General features: G+C 39.7%; 1 protein-coding gene across 3 annotated transcripts in view; it reads left to right on the plus strand.

The window, feature by feature from the left end:
* Window positions 1-703: 703 nt before the first annotated feature.
* The window catches only part of COL15A1 (collagen type XV alpha 1 chain), a 150456-nt gene continuing 131653 nt past the window's right edge, over window positions 704-19506 (plus strand). For 2 of the 3 annotated variants that reach the window (XM_074575711.1, XM_074575713.1), the window contains exons 1-2: window positions 870-1075; window positions 1200-1282. In XM_074575711.1, coding sequence (XP_074431812.1) covers window positions 1065-1075; window positions 1200-1282 — 94 coding nt within the window. In that variant the 5' untranslated portion in view covers window positions 870-1064. Of the gene's footprint in view, window positions 1076-1199; window positions 1283-19506 lie in introns of all 3 variants that reach the window. The other variant, XM_074575712.1, reaches the window with a different exon arrangement.

The raw sequence follows: 19506 nt of genomic DNA on the forward strand, positions 1-19506 counted from the left end.
GTGAATCCATTTTTAGTTTTTGAAGCTCATAGGGCGATCTTCAGCACCTTCCAGCACCTTCTAGCCAAGAGGCCACTGATCTCTTTCCACATGCAATGCTTTCCAGGCTCCCTCCTGTCCCAGTCAAAAAAGTGACAATTGCAGTCTTTGTTAAAAATCTCGTGACTTAAAAATTGTCTAATTAATCTCAAGTTCATTCTTCCAAAAATTCTTCCTTCAGCGAGGATTGGCTTTGAAGGACTACGTGTGGAAAAAAGGCTTTTCATGAGGCTAGGAGGGAGGGGTGAAATAGCACTTTTAATGGAAACTATTGGAAATGCTTAGTTACAGGATCTCTATAGCAGACACATATATGTACAGCTACTGGGGTAGATACACACTCTTAATCTGCATGGAGGGTGTAAATCTTTGCAAACAGGAGTATTAGAGAATGTGTCAGCGGAAAGGGTGTGGTTCAAATTGTCTCTGTAGGTGACAGAAAATCTGTAAGACACTACGGCTCCTAGGTATATGTTGCAGTTTAACTGTGACTGCTCTATCCTGCTCATATCTTAAAACTTGCTTCCGTTGAAGTTTGGTTAAAATGGCCATAGAAATCTCCTATTCATATAAGAATTCATATCATTGGCTGTATAATGATGGATGGAAGGATGTCGGAGGTCATGTTTTATTGGATAAGTAAGCTGAGGTTATGAGTGGCTGAGGAGGGGGGGAAGCTGGAGAAGCTATGCTACTATCTGTCAGGGTACCCAGTGGTTAAAGTGGATAATGACAACATTGGGGTGATGTACAGCAGTAAGGGGTGTCCATCAATACATAGAGTAGGAAGTTTTCGGCAGTGGTCTGACAGGAAAGTCTACACGGAGTCAGATTTCAGAGCTGGAGCACTGAATTGCAGTGAGTCACACAGAGAGCCTGAGAGCTGCCTTTGTTCCACTTGCGTCTGAATGTTGGAGGAGAAACAGCAGGCTCCAGTTTTTATTAACTTCTTATTTTCTTAAGCATAAAACTCATGTGCACTGAACTTTTTCCTCACTCGAGGTCTTTCAACTGACTTTCAAAAAATGCTCTCATGGTAAGAACTCTCACTTCTAAATTTTACTTTTTCTTTTTTTTTTCACCTTGTACTTCTGTATTACACTCTTTGGTCTCATTCTTTCCTACCCCCCAACCCCCTTTTTTTGGCACACCTGCTCCAGGCATGCCTGGTGGACCTGGGACTTGCTGCTACTGCTCTTTGGCTTGTCAATCGATGCTGGTTCAGCAGCTCAGATCATAGAAGGTAAGACTTCTACAAACCATGTCTATAAATTGAAAGTAAGGGTTAATTTTAAGATATGCTTTCCTAATATGGAAAGAGACTACATTTTGGATCTCCATTTTCTCTGCTGCTTACTGTTCTTCAATTTATATAGGGAAGCTGCTGCAAGTTAAGAGCTTAAATTGTCATTCATTCTGGAAAAGGGAAAATACGTTGGTTCCACAGCTGTAAGGTAGCCTGTCATGCCTCTTCTCTCAATAGTTCTTCAGAGTGTAATAACAGAAAGTAATTCACAGAAATGGAGAATACTGATTTATTTTTTTTTTTTGGGGGGTGGGGTGTGTATCACATCAAAAAAAGGTAGCAGAAAGCAATTAAGGTAGATGTATGTGTCAGTCTGGAGTGGCACATCAGGAACGTGCCAGGCATGGTGTGAGAGTGCAAAGACACAGATGTGAGGCTTGTTCAAGTGCATAGAGATTTCTCCTGGTAAGTGCCTGAGCAAACTGTCATTTTCAGATCTCGTGAGTTCAGTGTGTAGTTTTATGTTAGTTAAATGTTTAGTTTTATGTTAGTTAAACGTTTAGTTTTACCAGCCTAGCCTTTATGGACTTTCTGTGAAAAGCCTGTAATTGCAGATCATATATTCTTATAACAGAGCCAAATCCCTCAGCATCTCTGGAAGACATAGCCTCAAATTTAACTTAAGAGAGAGAACATTGATTTAAAAGTTTACATGTAATTTTGAGAAAAGTGAAAAAGCTTCATATATTTCATACTTTTCCGTTATGGGCAATGATACTTATGTCAAAAGGAGGTTTTTTACTCTCTTATCAAAAATAGTCTGAATTTGTTATGTAAATGACCCCTAGACAACTTTTTGATAGGAGCATTAGAAATTATTGAAGGGAAGTAAGTATTGCACGTGAAGATTTTAATATTACTCAGACTGGCTTTTTTTCCTTTTTAACTGACACTGCCATAGAATAGATGGTGCATCTGAGAGACAAAGCTCTAGGTAGTTGTTTCAGTAGGAGGAAAAGCCACAGATTAGTTACCGCTAACAAATGCTGTAAGTGCAGATGAGAAATATGTAACATTGCATTAAGGAAACAAACTGGAACCAGTTATTAGGAGGAGGAAAGTGTTAATGTGTGTCTGAATAGTAACAGAAATACAATACATTGCATATACATTGGAGATAAATCTGCTGCGTCGGGTGAAAAAGTTTTTCTTGAGCTGATGAATGACAGTGCAGTGAATGAGATCCAGACAGGAGAGAACCAAATTTTGGCACATAAAAGTTAGTAAGCAGAAGCTCATTAAAACTACATGCACAGTGATAAAAAGAACCAATATTTATTTGCCACACAATTTCTTTTTTCATGGATCTATGCTAGTTTCTATTACCTGAAGCTTTGGTTCTTTAAATATCCTACTCCCTGAAAGTCAGATGAGAAATCAGAAGTCAGAAAGATAATACCCACTGATATGGGACAGTTTCTTCCTGTGCAGAATCTTATTACTGCTGCTTACCATGTATGCAAATCTCCTTAGACCACTGGAGTCTTGGAGACTTCTGGGAACGTGTTCCTGCATGATTGTCCTAGCCTAATATTCTTCCCTACTCATTTGTCTGTTAATACAGAAGTTCCCATTCCCAGATTTTACTAAATTTCTTTTACATCTTTTGAAGCACCTGACAGAATAGGGATCTCATGCTTTCTCTTCCGCAACATCAGACTGTGTTGTATGGAATATTTTCCTGATGTTTGGTTTAAATGGTTTCATCTCCTGAAATCAGGTGTTGAGTGCTAGAAATAGGAATTATCTTTCTCTATTTTTGGTGCTGCAAGTACACAAATTATAGATATAAATTCTCATTGTAGCTACTGAAGAGCGAAGAGGTATATACTACAAATCTTTTAGTCTAACTATTGCAGAAATAACCTCTTTTTCCTTTCCCACAGGTCCTTTTAGTGATAGAGTGCACAGAAATGAATTGTGTATTTAAGATGAAAATATTTGGAGTCACAGCGAGATGAATTGAACCTCTGGTATTCAGGCCTTTTGCTGCTAAGCTCATGCTTTATCCAGTGTCCATTTTGTCACTGTCTCCCTTTAAGATTACTGCTTTCCAGGATTCTCCAGCCCATTGAATATTGCTGATCTGCTTTTCTGATGGCTGACCTTTCCTCTGTCTCCCCATACCACATATTTATATCTCTAAATTCCTTTTTATGTTGGAGGAACTGGGAATGAGTAAATGTGGTTTTAGAGGAACAGTGCAGGTGCCTTCTGCTGTACCATCGTACAGGCTATATACAAAAGGGAAAAAAATACCTTGAGATGTTCTTCAGTTGGTTAAGTAATGTCAAGAATATGGCTCATGGATTTAAATTATTCACTGAGGGATGGGAAAGCAGTAACTTATTTTTTACAAATCGGCAGACAAAGCAGTGACCCTTGGAGAGTTTTGAGGGGAAAGGCTTGTCATCTTTGGCTTCACCAATCAGACAACCTCTTCGATGAGGTCTATAGTAAATTTGCTTACCAGTATGCGATTAGTCAGCTATAGCCTTGTCTGCCCCAGGGGAGCACCGAATTATGAAGAGGGGTGGAGGGTGCAGATGAAAACAAAAGCCTCAGCAGCCCTCCAGCAGAGGGCTTGAGCTCTACCACACCTTTGTAAGAGATATTAGAAAGATTAGTTAGAAAATTTTGACCCGTTTCCTATCAGGAAAAGTGTTTTGACCAGGTCATGTTCTTCTTGAGGAAATTGTATAATTATGGGCAGTTCCTACAGAGAAGGAGGAAGCAAATGGAAAAGATGGTGGAAATGTGTAGGGGGAAAATCCAGATGGCAGTCTTTGAAATTGTTTGAGAACTTCTGGGTTTTGGTTTAACTTTTCAGGGAACTTGAGTGATGTTGGGATGTTTGTTTCAGTAGAAGTATTGGTTTCATTTCCAAGTCCTAGAATGTCTGACTACTGCTTTCATAGTAAAATGGGACAGACAATAAAAGGAAGTATTTAAAACCTATATTTAAAATCATGGGTTACTAATTAGTACATAGTACAAGCTGAAACCCTTCTTGATCACAACATCTATTTAGCTTGCTAAAATTAAGTTTGATATCTGTTATGTAATTTGTAGATCAAGCTCTGTGTTGTGACAGAAAGTAAAAAAAAATCAAAATATTCCATTCAGAATTTTAAAATTCTATTGCATGTTCTGCAAATTGATGGGATTTGATCTCTTTCACCAAAACTCTTAAGAAATACTTGGATCTTGCTTTAGAGTGAAACTGAACAGGGGTTCTGAAATCTCAGCAGTTCCTGTGAATTAGAATTCTGAATTTTTACTAACTCTGTTGGAAGATTTTAATCCCTTTCACTACAGCTAGGACTGCACATGTGCAAAAAGGTAAGGAATAATATGCTTTCTTCCTCTTCACCCAAATACTATGTCATTTGAACTATGGAGCGCTTTTGCAGTTTTTCTCCCGTGTTCATGAAAGTTGCACAAATACAGTACCCTATTCTTCTTGGGTTTGTGTGGGAGCGTTAAAGATATGTTATGTTGGTGTCTTAATAAATTACTTCATCACTTCTCCTTTGTTCAAATGACAATTAAGCATGTATCTATCCATACATAAAAGTGTAGTCTAGCCTTGTGGTATTGCCTTGTGGTACACGTATTTGGCCTTTAATTACACCTGATAATGTATCTTGATTTACATTAATTACCTTGGCTGCTTTTTCCATGTTGGTTTGCATCTTCAACCACAAATTAAGTTAGTGAATAGAAGGTGCTCAGAACACAATCCTAAACGTCCTGGTACCCAGGTTGTGGACAGAACTAAAGTTATAACATCTGAATGCTAACCCTGATGAAGTTTGAATAATAGAGTCCTCCCTATGACTTGCTGTATTCTCTTGCAGAATATTTATTCTTTCAGGCTGTCTAGGCAGTTACCAGTGTTTTTCAGTTCTTGGCATTCAAATCAATTCATGCCTTTAAAAAAAATATAGAAAAAATGTTTAAATGTATGTGGTTCTGTAATTTGTACTATGTTTATGTGCTCTAAAAGAAGCTTTACAAACTTCTCATTGACATCTGGGTTTTATTATTAGCCAAGCTGAACAGTGCTTTCTTGCCCTAAGTAACATGCTCAGCAATAGTTTACATAAAGTAAATATTTGTCTCTTTCCTTGGCTCTCTGCACACAGAATGGCTATCGTTACGCTGTTGACATAAACTTTGCACTCATGACCTGCTGAGTTTAATGGAGAAATCCTGTATTATTGACTTTCATTAGCTGTTGATCAGTTGGTGTGATTCATACAAGCAGCTAGCCTGCACTTCCCTTCACAATGAACCAACATAAAGACTGTAAATAAATATGTATATACATTTAAAAACTTGTTTCTACCAAGTAATTACTGTATGCACTTTGAGTGCTAAATGTGTACAATCACACTGACTTACATGGTGGTAGGGATGGCTCTTACCTAAGACAGAACACAATTACGGAAGTGCAGGTCTGTAAGGAGTGCAGTATTTCGTAAAGATAACTGAGATGGTACTATATCCTCTTGTACCGGGCTGAGTATTTGGATATCGTCAAACTGTACTTAAGTCTAAATTGAGCAAGCCACTGTATATCTTTCAGAGGCATCTTCAGAGGCTGTTAGCAGCTGTTGTGCATGTTTTTAATGTGGAGCTGAGCCTGATTTCATAGTTGATAAAATGCCTTTCCATGCAAAACATAGTTAATTTACTACAGAAAATCAGTTGGGTTCAGTCGGGGTTATCTGTATGAGTAGCTGGAGAGATTGATAACACCAGTAGAACAAACCTGATTTAGGAAATTTGTTCCATTTTCTCATTTTTCTAAATGGATTAGTTTTCTGTGTAATACCATCTACATGCTAATTCTCTTGGCCAATAAACTACATGTTTGCTAAGCTACTCTACTAGGCAACAGAAGATAATTTTTTTTTGGACTTTTTTGAGGCCACAGAAGGGGGAACCAGCTGGGGTGAATATAACATTATAATGTCTGTCTTCATTTCCTCTCTGAAGGCATCCTGGTCACACTGGAAGCCTGCAGTAAGCAGTTGTTTCCATGATCTGAATAGAACTTAAAATCTCAATTGTGCTTGCGTTTGCCACTAAATGGTGTTTGAAGGACCTGCTATGCTGAGAAAGGCCATACTGAAATATTTCCTTTCTGTGTTGTTCTGGCTCAGCTATAGATAATTTCTTGTAAGCACAAGAAATTTCTTGAAAGAAGTCCTAGTGGTCTCCTGAGTGTTTAATTGCATAATCATCTGTTTGGGCACTGCCATGCCTACTCACAGATTTCACACAGCATTGTACTATAGCTCTGTTATTCAACTTGTGTCCTATGCAGCAGCTGCTGTGTGAAAACTGCTAGTTCCAGGTACTCCAGGTGCTCAAGCATCAATTTAATTAATGTGTTTCAACTGCGATTTCTTTCTCATATGTTAAGGACAATGCCTGATCCTGATAATCTAGTGATAGGTACTGAACTACTGCTCCTTGTTACAGAAGTGAATGGATGACTGAAGAGAATGAGAAATACTGCTTTAAGCATCTAGAAGTAGTTAGCAGAATACAGTGATTTACACTGTGTGCATAAGAATAGCCTTGGCTTGTTTGGTTCAAGCAGATGAACATGGACACAAATATGTATTTCAGTAAATGAGCAGCAGAAAGGAAGATTTGATTGCACTATTTATGTTTGGAGTATTCAAAGGGTTCAAAGGAACTTATTTCTTATTCTGACATGTTAATTTCCAAACCAGAGATTTGTTTTGGATGATGCCTGTCCCTTTGGCTGTGATTTCTTCCCCCTTTCCTTTGCTGTGTGAGCTGTGGATCGGTTTGTTTTTTCTCATAGTGGCGTCTCACATTTGACCAAAATTGTGCAGTATGCCTTGACTAGAAAGATAGTGAATTGTGCAGTTCAGTGAAATCTGGTTGCTTCATTCCAGATGTCACTAATGTTATCTATTTAAGAGAGGATATCTATTTACCACCACCATTTCTAGGTCACCAAACAATCTTTTCACTCTTGGCCAACCCTCACAATGACAGCAGGTTTAAAAACCAACAAAATTAGCCAGCAATTTGGACAGTGGTGAATTCTATCCATGTAATTTTCCATCTTTAGTAACTCCGGCTCCCAAACATGGGAAGTCACAGACATTGCAGAGAGTGGAGTCCAGGTAGAATTCTCCCAAAGAATGAGTAAAATGGGCAAACCCTAATTTTCATGTATTTGCATATGAGGAGTGTGAAACAACAGATGTATTCAGGATACCTTCTGGTGAGAAAGCCTTGGAAAAAGCAACAGGCAGGGCTGAATGTGCCCTGCCAAAGAATTGCAGTATTTTAAATGAATATCTGTCTTAAGCCCCATCTGAGAAGAACCAGGGTCAGAATCAAGTTTTTTTCAGGGGTTCTGAGAGGAGCCAGGGTTTCTGGAGGCACTCATTTGTGTTTCGTTACAAACACCTAATTGACGAAGGTCTGAAACTCATAATAGTGATTCAGTGATGAGATTTTAATTTGAACAGCACTGTCATTCATGGTCTTTGCTTCATGTTCAGTACAGAAGATAGAATATTAACAAGAATGGGCTTTGGCCAGTTCATTCGATGCTTGGGAACCTCCAGTGTTTTATGACTCCAGGTCTACCTTCACTGCTGCCACTGAATTCACTTTTTGCTGTGATCAGTTCCTACCATGGTAAATTATAACTGCTCAGGTAGCATTAACTTCCAGTCCTATTTGTGGCGTACCTTTCTCTGAACTGTGAAATCACAGGTCCATACATAGGCAGGATGTCTGACTCTGCTTCTTTGGAAAGCTGACTATAGCTTTTGACTTTCTCTGTGCTTTTTTGGTAGTCAGTGACTAAGAAGTCACTGACTGACTATATGCACTGACTATATTGCATGGTCCTTGCTCATTGCATTTTATATCCACTTCCCTTCTTACAGCGATACACGTTACCTAACTCAAGGAGAACAGAACCCACCTAGAAATAATTTTAATTTTGGGCTCCCTGCTAAAGAGTAAGTTGATGACTCTTGAGAAAAAAGAATATTGCTCCAAGACGTGCTTCAAAGTTTCCTATAAGCGCTAGCTATGTTGTGTGGGTATTCTGAGTAGCCCATAACTGGGCTTTACTGCAAAACAGTTTCAGCACATAAATCAGTGGGGCATCCAAGCTCTGATTCAGCTCTGGTGATATTTCATACGACTAAACTCAAGCAGTAAAAGGAAGCATACAAGAGATGGAAACAGGCTCAGGTGGCATGGCAAAAATATAGAGACACTGTCTGAGAGTACAGTAATGGCATCAGGAAAGCCAAAGCCCATGTGGAATTAAATCTAGCAAGGGATGCGAAAAGCAACAAGAAGGGCTTCTGCAAGTATACCGGCAGCAAAAAGACTAAAGAAAATGTGGACCTGCTGCTGAATGGGGCAAGAAACCTGGTGACAGGAGCACGGAGACAGCCAAGATACTTAATGCGTTCTTTCTTTGCCTTGCTTTTTACTGGTAGGATTTCCCTTCAGGAAACACAGAGCCCCTGAGCCCACTGGGAAAGTCTGGAGCAATGAAGATTTACCCTCCATTGAGGAGGACTCAGTGAGAGAACATTGAAACCAGTTGGACATACGCAAGTCCACAGGACCTGATGAGATGCATCCATGAGGGCTCATCAAGCTGGCTGATGCCACTGAGCTAGGACTGTTGATTATCTTTGGAAGATCCTGGTGATCAGGAGAGGTTCCTGAGGATGGGAAGGAAGCCAATGTCACTCCTAATATCAAGAAGGGCAAGGAGCAGAATCTGGGGAACTACAGACTGATTAACTCACCTCAGTCCACGGGAAGGTGTGGGAGCACATAATCATGGAAGCCATTTCCAGATCCAGTAAGAATAAGGTGATTAGGAGTAGTCAGCACATATTCGTGAAGGGGAAAATCATGCCTTCTGCAATGGAATGACACGCTCAGTGGGTGAGGGAAAGACAGTTGATATTTGTGGTCTTGACTTGTGCAAGACTTTCATTGCTGCCTCCTGTAACATCCACATTGATAAACCCATGAAGTATGGACCAGATTAAGTGGACAGTGAGGTGAATTGACAACTGTCTGAACTACATGTGCTTGAAGGGGTGTAATCAGTGGTACGAAGTCCAGCTGGATGCCAGTTACTACTAGTGTACCCTGTGGTGCACACTGAGACCAACACTTTTTAACAGCATCATTAACAATGCATGATGTGATAGATTGCACCCTCAGCAAATTTGCAGATGACACAAAACTGGGAGGAGCAGCTGAAACATGGGATGGTTGTGCTGCCATTCAGAGAGACAGGCTGGAAAAACATATTGACAGAAATCTACTGTCGCTCAGCAAAGGAAAATGCCAAGTCCTGCACCTGGTGAGAATTACCCTAGTACAAGCTGGGGTAGGACTGGCTGGAAAGTAGCCTTGCTGAAAAGGACTTGGAGGTTTTTGTGGACAAGGTGATCATGAGCCAGTAATGTATGCTACGACAAAGAAGGCCAAGAGTACCCTGGGCTATGTTTGGAAAAGCATGGGCAGCAGGATGAGGGAAGTGATCCTTCCTCTCAGTGGTGAGGCCATGTCTGGAGTACCGTGTCCAGCTCTGGGCTTCACAGTTTAGGAGAGACATGGACATACTGGGCAAGTCCAGTAAAGGGAAAATGAAATAACTAAAGGACTGGAGTGTCTGCCTTAGAGCAGCAGTGTGCTGAATCTGCTCCAGTTTATCAATGTCTTTCTTTTACTGGGTGACCAAAACCAGAAGTAGTGTTCTCCACGTGGTTTAATGAGTGTCAAGTAAAGGGGAATAATCTTTTCCCTCCTGCTACTGGCTGTGCTCCTGTCATTACAGTCAACAGTGCTGTTGGCAGCCTTTGCTGCTTGGCATACTGCTGGCTTATGTTGAGTGTGCTGCCTACCAGGACCGGACCCCCATGTCCTTGTCCCCGGAGCAGTTGCTTAGCCTGTATTCTTGGCAAAGACTTCTTCCATGACTGTTGCAGAATTTTACATTTTTCCTTGTTGAATTTTCTAAGATTCCTGTTTTCCCATTGCTTCAGCCTTTCTAAATCACTCTAGATGGCAGCCCTGACCCTGAGCATTTCAATTGCCTCCTCCCCCCTCCCTCCACTTTGATGTCACCTGCAAATTTCATGAGAGTCCACTGCATTGCCTCCTCAAGTCACTGGTAAAGATGTTAAACAGGGTACATCTCAGAGTAGACACCTGTGGTCTGCTTGTAACCTCAAGGTAGAGAATGACCCATTAAGCACTGCTCTCTGAGCCCAGTCATCCAACCAGTTATTTAGCTGCGTGGCTGCCTGCCTGTTGCGAGTTACACTTCCTAACCTAGGTAGAAGAACATGGTGTCAATGCTTGCAGAAGGGTTAGAATGGCTGAGTGGTCTAAGGCATTCTGGTTTTAATGGGTTATGTATCCGGTTAATTACCAAGTTATTTATGTAAATAAGAGTTACCAAGACTGGCCCTTCTGTGCCATTCAGAACAAAGGACCAAGGTGGACTTCAGTATTTCTGTGTACATACCTATCCATATTATTGTAGGTACCTGGAGCTTACATGGTGGTGTAAAAACCTGAACTTCACCTGCATTATTTTCTTGCAAACATGGGCTTCTACAAGTTGCAACTGGTCACTACATGCATAAGACGATAGACTTTATTTTCAGAGCTTTGTTTTCTTTCTTTCTTTCAGTGACCAAATGTCACATTTCTGCAGTGACAGAGAACTGAATCTTCTAAAAGAGAGAAAACTGTAAGTGGGATCTAAGACAAAATACTCAGAGAGCTAAGATACCCAGATTTAGATCTCAACAAATGCAATCAAAACTGACAGAGCACAGACATTTCTGAGCCCAGACTGAAACGTACGTATGGATAGTGCTCTCCTAGTGCATAAGGTAGAGCTCCCAATAACTTTATGTGTAGATCTCAGAATCAAAGTTCCTAAAAGTGCTTTGCCTGAGAAAGTTGAAGCTTAGAGTAAGCCATTTGGATTACGTTATTTTGCAAGTGACCCTGGAATATGTGCAATATGGGCAGGCAGAAATAGCACTGATAGCTGAGAGAAGTCCATCAGTTCTGTAGCAAGAATCCTACAGAAGACCAGAAGACTGTCAGTCTGACAGTAGGATCTTCAGTTATGTATACAAACATGTACGTATAGAACAAATAAATACATGAAAAAGAAGTGCTTACCACTTCCCCCAAGGAAAGAAGATGGTGGAGGACAATTTGCTCCAAGTATTTTACACTTGGTTTTTCAATAAGGTATCATGGAAACTTATGTGCATATCTGTTATGTTCATTCAGTTTCTGTTTAGGAAGTACTGTTTTCTCAGACTGTTATTATACAGTGTTCTACTTAGGTACGCTGTTTAGAATAGAGCAGTAGAATAGCGTTTTACTTAGGTAAGAAAACACTGCCTGATTTTTATGGGCTATGAAGCAAGAGATGTCAGTTTTGTCCTGCGGAAGAAGAGTGGAAGACGACCAACAGAAGTTCAAAATTGCCTTGGAGGAAGCCAGAATTACCTCACTAAAGCTTAACAAACCAAACTGAAAATGCCTTTTAATGGAAATAACTGCCTGACAGCAAACTTACCTGAACATCTCAGGTAGAATGTGGTCCCATAATCAAAAGTGATCCCTACAAAAATTTTTCCCCCTATGCTCGTGGGAAAAAACAGGCACCTAGAAAGAGCAGATCTGTTTGGGGTGGGAGAGGAACTATGTAGCTTTTCTAGATGTATTATACTCTCTTCCCTGATGGTGCCAAAGAAGCTGAACAGATGACAGAAGACCAGTCCTTTTTTGCCCACCATTATATGTATATACTGCATCATAATAAGTTTGATGTCTTAACTTGATAACTGACCGCCATCGTACTTAAGCATACATTGCAGTGTACATTGTTTCTTGAAGTATGTTAGTTTAGAGTTGTTGCCATTTGTCCCTGTGTTTCTTTCTGTCCCACAGAAAACTTCTGGCTCTGTACTCTTATGTTTCCTTAGAAGGTATATCTTCAAGAGGCAAAGGGCTGTTGTAGACAACTAAAACAAATGTAATGGTAGCTTATTTAATTATTATGCAGCAATGTATATATGGTGGTCTGACAAGCAACATATGTAGTGGTGAAGAAAATGAGGGGAAAATTATGCATAATCTAAGGTTTTTCTAGGAATCCTCTCATATTTGGAATTCCTAACCTCAAAGTGTCCGTTGATCAGGCTCAATAATCCCCCTTGCTAGTCCATTGGCTGCATCACAGAGGTGTGAGGGAACAGTGTCTCTCTACAGTGTGGATCTTTATTTCTGGCATCCCACTTTGGTTAACTACATACTAACTCAATACACTGCATCTCTTCTGTGAATATGATGGGTTGTATTCTCAGAGGGACAAACTGTTAGCTTTTCTTAGCCTTCAGCTTTTCACAAGCTGTTCCAGTTCCATCTGTTGCAACACTTTGCCAAACCAACACAGCTCTTGACTTGGTAGGAGGAACCACTCCGCTACAATGAATGCTCCACGGTAGTTCTGCCTTTTTGGCAGTCCTTGTGGGTGTGCGTATGTATGAACCTAACCCTCCTGCTGTTCACTGTAAAAAACAAGCAAACATTTCATCCTTTTCAGACTAGCTGTGAACGTGGTTTAACACACATGGTTTGCTTTTTCTTTTTCTGTCTTTAGTTCTCTTTCAGATGCAATTACAGGAAAGGTATATGACACATGCAAGTTTTCTCAGCTGAAAAAATCTGTCTGTTGATCAAAATAGGCTATCAGTTATTGCAGTGAAAGGGTATTAATGTAAAAACACCTGAAAGTTTTAGATTTTTAATTAGAGTTCTATAATATGTGATATATTAGTGAATAATACTGCTAAGGTGGCATTTTATTATAATCAAGGCCTTGATTCTATATTTCTTGCTATGTTTTTTTTGTTGGTGTTTTTTTTTTCCTGATCCACTTATAGTGAAACATGTATCTATCATGAGACACAAATCTGACAAATAAGTACCACATGGCAATTTCCTGATGAATATGATGAATGGGGGGGTGGGAGGGGTGTTCAGTATAAAACTGAACATACTTAAAGTTTTAAGGATGCATTCTTAGTGGAAAAATAAACAAATCACTGATGACCTGAAGTATTGTAGCTCCTTTTTACACTTCTCTTACAGAATTTCAAAAGAGAACAGAATTGTGGCAACCCCGTAACTGCTTTGCCAACACCAGCTTTGAATTGTCCAGCAAGGAGGTTTTCATCATTTCTCTTGAAATATTACCTTTCAGAAAACTAATTTTTTCTGTGCTGATCAAAGTCACTTTTCAGTGACCCCATTGTCACTACATGGGTGGTTATAGAGATGACGAAGTCAGACTTCTCAGAGGATAAAACAAAGCAAAAGAACAAATAACAGTCAAAAGCTGCAACAAAGGAAATTTTCATTGGACAAGGAGAAAAAAATTATTCACTATGACAGTGATTAAGTTCTGAAAGAGGTTGCTGAGAGAGATTGTGAGATCTCTATCCTTGCGAGTATCCCAAGCTTGACTAGACGAGGTTCTAAGTAACCTGCTTCTTCTGGTTAGCCTTGTATTGAGCAGCAGATTGGACTAGATGACCTTTAGAGGGCCCTTCTAAACTATTTTTTTCTGTAATTTTAAATAGGGAACATAAAGTTGGACTTTACATACTTAATTCCTTTGTGAATACGGTTCTCCGTGACTTGCTCACGATCACAGAAAAGGGCAGTTAAAGACCAGGAGAGTGAGTATAGGTAATAATATAAGACCTGGATCATGCCTGGCTGTCTTAATACACTGCTATTCCTGAAGCTTGTTAGAACAAGTTAGAGAGCTGACAGGCTGTTAACACTAATTCAAACATCAGTTACATTGAACCCAATATTTGCACTTTACGTATTTGTCTAAAGATGGGTCAAAAAATGCGCTCCTTTCCCATTTCTCTTTTCCCTCTTCCTCCTACCTTTCCATTTCCACTTCCCTTTCTAATTTTGTTTTGTTTTGTTTTGTTTTGAAGTTCTGTAAAATCCTTCTGGCAAAAAAAAAATTAGAGCAGAACACACTCTAACCCTATGACTTTTCATCTTTCCTCATGGTCCTGCTGATCATGAGGCTGAGTAAACAATGCTCTTGTCCTCCTTTCCTAGGGGGTGGAGGTGAAGGATTTTTGAAACGTTAAGTGCTTTCTTGTTCTCTGTCCATTCAGGGACTCGTGATCAAGCAATACTATGCTGACCACAAACTCTGTGGTCCAATCTTCTCTGCAGCTGTTGCACCCTGCCTCAGAAAGACCCTGTCGCAGTGACTATAGTAGTATTAAACGACTCACAGGAAGGGAGGCTTTTGGGCATGTGCTTATTATAGTATCTGACCAATCAGCTCAGATTTCTGACCAAGAGCAGGCTCTTTTCAAAAGAATAAGCCTCAAATTACAACTTAATTGGAAAGTGAAATCCAGCATAGGAATCATGGGGCCATGAGGGACCACGGCGTACCCCATAAACAGTTGACATATGCGCTAGCACCCATAGAAGTCCATGAAAGTCTTCCCAGTGACTTAAATAGGCTTTGCATTACATAGGTGTTGTAGCTGAATTCCTAATCATTCAATGAAAATTCCATAAAATAACAACTTTAGCTGTTTGGGACAGAGGCTGAATGTACCTCTGCATTAATACAAGCAAACCTGTTACTACAGTGACTATAATGACATTAGCTCCTGGATTGTTGTCCTTCTACTACTGCACAACAGTCCTACATGGGCCAATCTCCTAAAATTTAATTTTTGGTGACTTTGTGAGCTAATTTATGATTTATTGTTCTGATTCTGTGTTATTCCTGCTATATATATATCCATATGTCACAGAAAATAGACAACACTCTAATTTAGGATAATCACTTAATACCATGAAAGGTTCCCATCCTGCAATATTTATGTGCATTTTAAACTTAAAGCAGGCAAGAAGTCCTTGCTGAAACTGGGACTTATTAAGCTGCTAAAAGTTAATCGCATACGTAAGTGACTGTTGGATAAGAGCTTGAATAAACAAAGAAGAGTATGTGGAAAGATTAAGAAAATAAACACATATTTCTTCCCTTAGTTTACCACAAATTCAAAAAATGCAATCAAATCTACCACAGGTGTACACTCATTGTCTGTACTACTTTCTCCTAATTTTAACTCAGAAGACAATTCGTGTGCATTGCTCAAACTGGAAATCAATCACTGCTGGAAAAAGACTTGTGCCTGTCTCAGTTGTGATATAAATCACTAATAAATTCTTATGTGTGTTCCTCATTATGTAAATATTTACAGCTATATGACCTGATAAAGAGTTTCTTGGCAGAATTCTGTCTTTGAAGACTAAGAACCACTTGCCTTACAAATTTCTTCGTGGCATTATATTAATCTGACAACGCATTTCATGTTTCTCTAGATACAAGAAAAATTTGACTTTAATAATTTTTTTTTCATCCATAGTTTTTCATCACTTAGAAGCCATTTAATTAATGTGTTCTAAGTATATATTCAGGAAGATGTTACTGTAATTCTTATTTTCTTGATAGCAGGTATAGACCGCCGGTGAGCATCAAAGGTATGCTGCTCTGTTGAGATCAGGGAGCTGGAAGCCAACCATGTTAACAAGTGACCTTGCACGGTTCCACAATAGCAAAGCAAAATGATCAGAGTACGTTTGTTGATGGTAACCAAGTTCAGCCAAGGGTCCAAATCATTGCACGAGTCCAAGTGATGAGGCAGGTCCAATGTCAAGCCAGGAATTCAAGTCTGTGGGTAAAGGTCTGGGTCTAGATCAGAAGGATACATGGCTAGATTATGGACATTGCTGCAAGGCGAGAGCCTCAGTTTAAAGGCAACTGCGAAAAGCAGTGTAAGGAGACCCTGCTGTGGCTTCTTAGCGCTGCTTTTGCAGGGGGTGTTAAATGCATAAGACTACAACTGGCATAGAACAATAATATCTTTGTCCCTGCTCTGGAAATTACCCTCTTTGTAACTGAGGTGTCTTCGGATTTTAATGTACAGTAAGAGAGCACCGTCTTGGTTATCTGCCTGGCTGCAGAATAGTGAGTCGCTCCTCTTGGCTTTTACTACAGCTGAAGTGGTTATATCACTGATGATGTGGTTAGCCTTTTCTCACAGAGAATCATAGTTATGTTGCATTGATCTTTCGATCCAGGCTTTCACTTCAAGGATGTAGCCTTATTATTCACCTGTGCATCTTATGTGACTTTGTGGCACAGAAGCAATGGTGCAACCACTGATGTGCCAGCAGCAGTTCTTTTCAGATATAAGATGGCAGAATGGTAGGAATCTAAGCCCTGATGGATGGCCCTGCTGTGATATCCCTGGTGCAATTGTGCCGTTTGAACTTCATCCCACCTAGGGTATAGAGGAAGGTTTGCAAGGCTTTGTGGTACAGAGCAGAGCCCCATGGTAGTGCAGGCATTGTATAATTTGGAGATGGAAAAGCTTATAGATGTCACTCTGCAAATCTCCCTCTTTTTTTCAGCTTGTATTGCAAATACACCAGAAGTTATTCTGTCACTGATGATGCTGAATTCTTTCTGGATCCTGTGATTCCCTGCTCCATCATGTTTTTATTAGTCTATTTAGTCTAGTCTACTACTAGTCTACTAGACTATCTACTAGTCTTACAGTGTGTAAGTGTATTACACACTGAGGAAAAATATGCCCATTTCCCAAAACTGAGAACCAGATATTCTCTGGATTTTCAATGCCATTTTAACTGTTGACATCAACATGAGTAATTGATGTGATAACTAATATAATGACTACCAATAAGAAAACCTAGTGAGAGTCGTGTGGGGCACATAACGATTTTGGGACTTATGCTTAGATGCCTGAGGTTTTGACCAGATAAAACCATGTTTTCTTCCTATTAGCAATAATTTGGTTTTAGATTTGCTGCCTCATGTCTGTTATTTTAATATGGCCAACAGAAGAAGTTTGAGAGATGGAATGGCATGTGCTTCTTGAGAATCTCTTTCCTTGACACAAAAAAAAAAAAGGAGGTTGAAGTTTTCTTTACGGTCTGACAAAACCCAGCAGCCTTGTAACTGCAAAACCTGAAGTAATTCAGATCTCAGTTTTGTCTGTGTTCAGGGTGTCTTTATTTCATGCCAAGGGGCTGACAAAGTCCATTTTAATGGCAATTTATTAAACTGTAGGTTAGGAATTGCATACAGGAATGTCCAGATTGTTCAGAGAGAAATTGTTATTTATAGCACTGCTTCCAGCCTGCTCTTTCTCTACATTAAAGCATTTTATGCTACAGCCAGCTGTTCAAACATATAGTTCTGCGTATGTAGAACATTGACACTTTACTTTGAAGTCCAGATCATTTCAAAAAAACCTGCCCTCCACTTTCTGAACTCGGTATTGGCTTTCCCTCTCTCCCCTACCCATTCCCCACTCCCCGCCCCCCCGCTTATTTTGAATTCCAACCAGCTAAATGCAGTTTTTCATTACTTGAATGTAACTCTTCTCAGGAAAAGTTAATTGCAATGCATTGTTTAGAGACAGTAATTTATTTTCTTAGACATTTCTGTAACACCTCTGACCCCTGGATGTGAACGAGCACATTCGTGAGGGGATGTGCTTTGTGTAGGTGAAGATATGTAAGTGTGATGCAGAGAGCAGCAGTTGATCTACAGACATTAATGAAGGAAAACTGCTTTTGGATAATTGTAAACTTTTAATAATTTTTGGTTGTAGCAGATGATTTCCAGTTGCTACTATAGGAAAAGAACTTTTTTGTAATGGTGGCTTAGTTCTTCCACTCTCCTACATCAACGTTCATTCAGATGAACTGAATGCTAAAATGAATCCAAGAGCTAGGAAGGACTTCTTTTAAAATTCTGGAAGGAATACAGCTCTTGTCTCAAAAATAATGATAGCAATAATTTGGGTTTTTTAAAATGTAAAGTCAAACTTTGACATTTTCTCAACATTCCCTCACTTTCCTCAGTAAATTCTGAAATGTTACTGAGCCTTGGAAACCTATTCTAACATCTCCTAGTTCATCTGTGGTTCCTGAGAGTCAAACTCACAACTCTGTGTCAGTCACAAGATGCAGAGAGCTCAGACGAGCTACCAGCCGTGATGTGAGATGCTCATAGCATTTAATTCAGGTCTTCTAGGAATGCTGGCTCAAAGGTGCGGAAGGCAGAAAGACTTCTTGAGATTTTCATGCTCCCTGCTTTGAAGTCAAGGCTAGTACGGGTTCTACTGGTCCAAGTGATGGGTCTTCCCAGCTCCCAGCTTACTTTCAGGGCTTCTTTGCTTGTTGTGGAGCTGAAAGCAGAACTCTGGAAGCCATGAAGTCCTGTCTCTGGGGAGCTCTGTATTATGGGACTGTCATGAAGCCATGAACTCTAGACATCCAGGTGAATTGAAAGAATCATTTATAGTTTTATGTTTAGTATCCAATTTTACATAGCATGTCGGTTCTATCAAAAGGATGCTTGTGTTTTGGCAGAAGTTCATTGGCAGAAGTTCATTGATGTTAACATGCTTTCTAAAAATCTTTAATCAGTGGGGTTTTTTGAAAATTCACTTCATGAGAAATTTCCTTCTCACATCAATCAGGAAAACAAAAAATCAGAGCAATGTACCTGAGTAACAGGAGTAGCTGTATGTCGTATTTACTGCTAGAAAAGAAAATTCAGGCAAGTTGAATGCTAAAATGAATACAAAACGATGGAAAAGCGGGACAAGAGGGATTGAAATCTTTACTGTTTTCCTAAACCATGCAGTGTGGTAAGGCCATAGTAGCATCATGAAGACCCAGAACAGCCTTGCAAATGGAAACTGCACATAGAAAAGAGTAAGGGCAAATGGAATGTACTGAATCTTCTCAACATTCTTTTCAACATTAGTGGCTGGGATATGATCAAACTGTTGCAGTACATGACTAATGAGTGGTTCAGTCATTCTGTGCTTGAGTTGGAAATGTTCAGTAGACAATGGTGTGCAGTCAACACATTTAGATCAAGACACTGAAAGATGGCTTCACTGTACAAAAATTAGAGGTTGTCCAGCATAATT

The sequence above is a fragment of the Larus michahellis genome, chromosome 2 (assembly GCF_964199755.1).
Source record: "Larus michahellis chromosome 2, bLarMic1.1, whole genome shotgun sequence".
NCBI classification, from domain to species: domain Eukaryota; kingdom Metazoa; phylum Chordata; class Aves; order Charadriiformes; family Laridae; genus Larus; species Larus michahellis.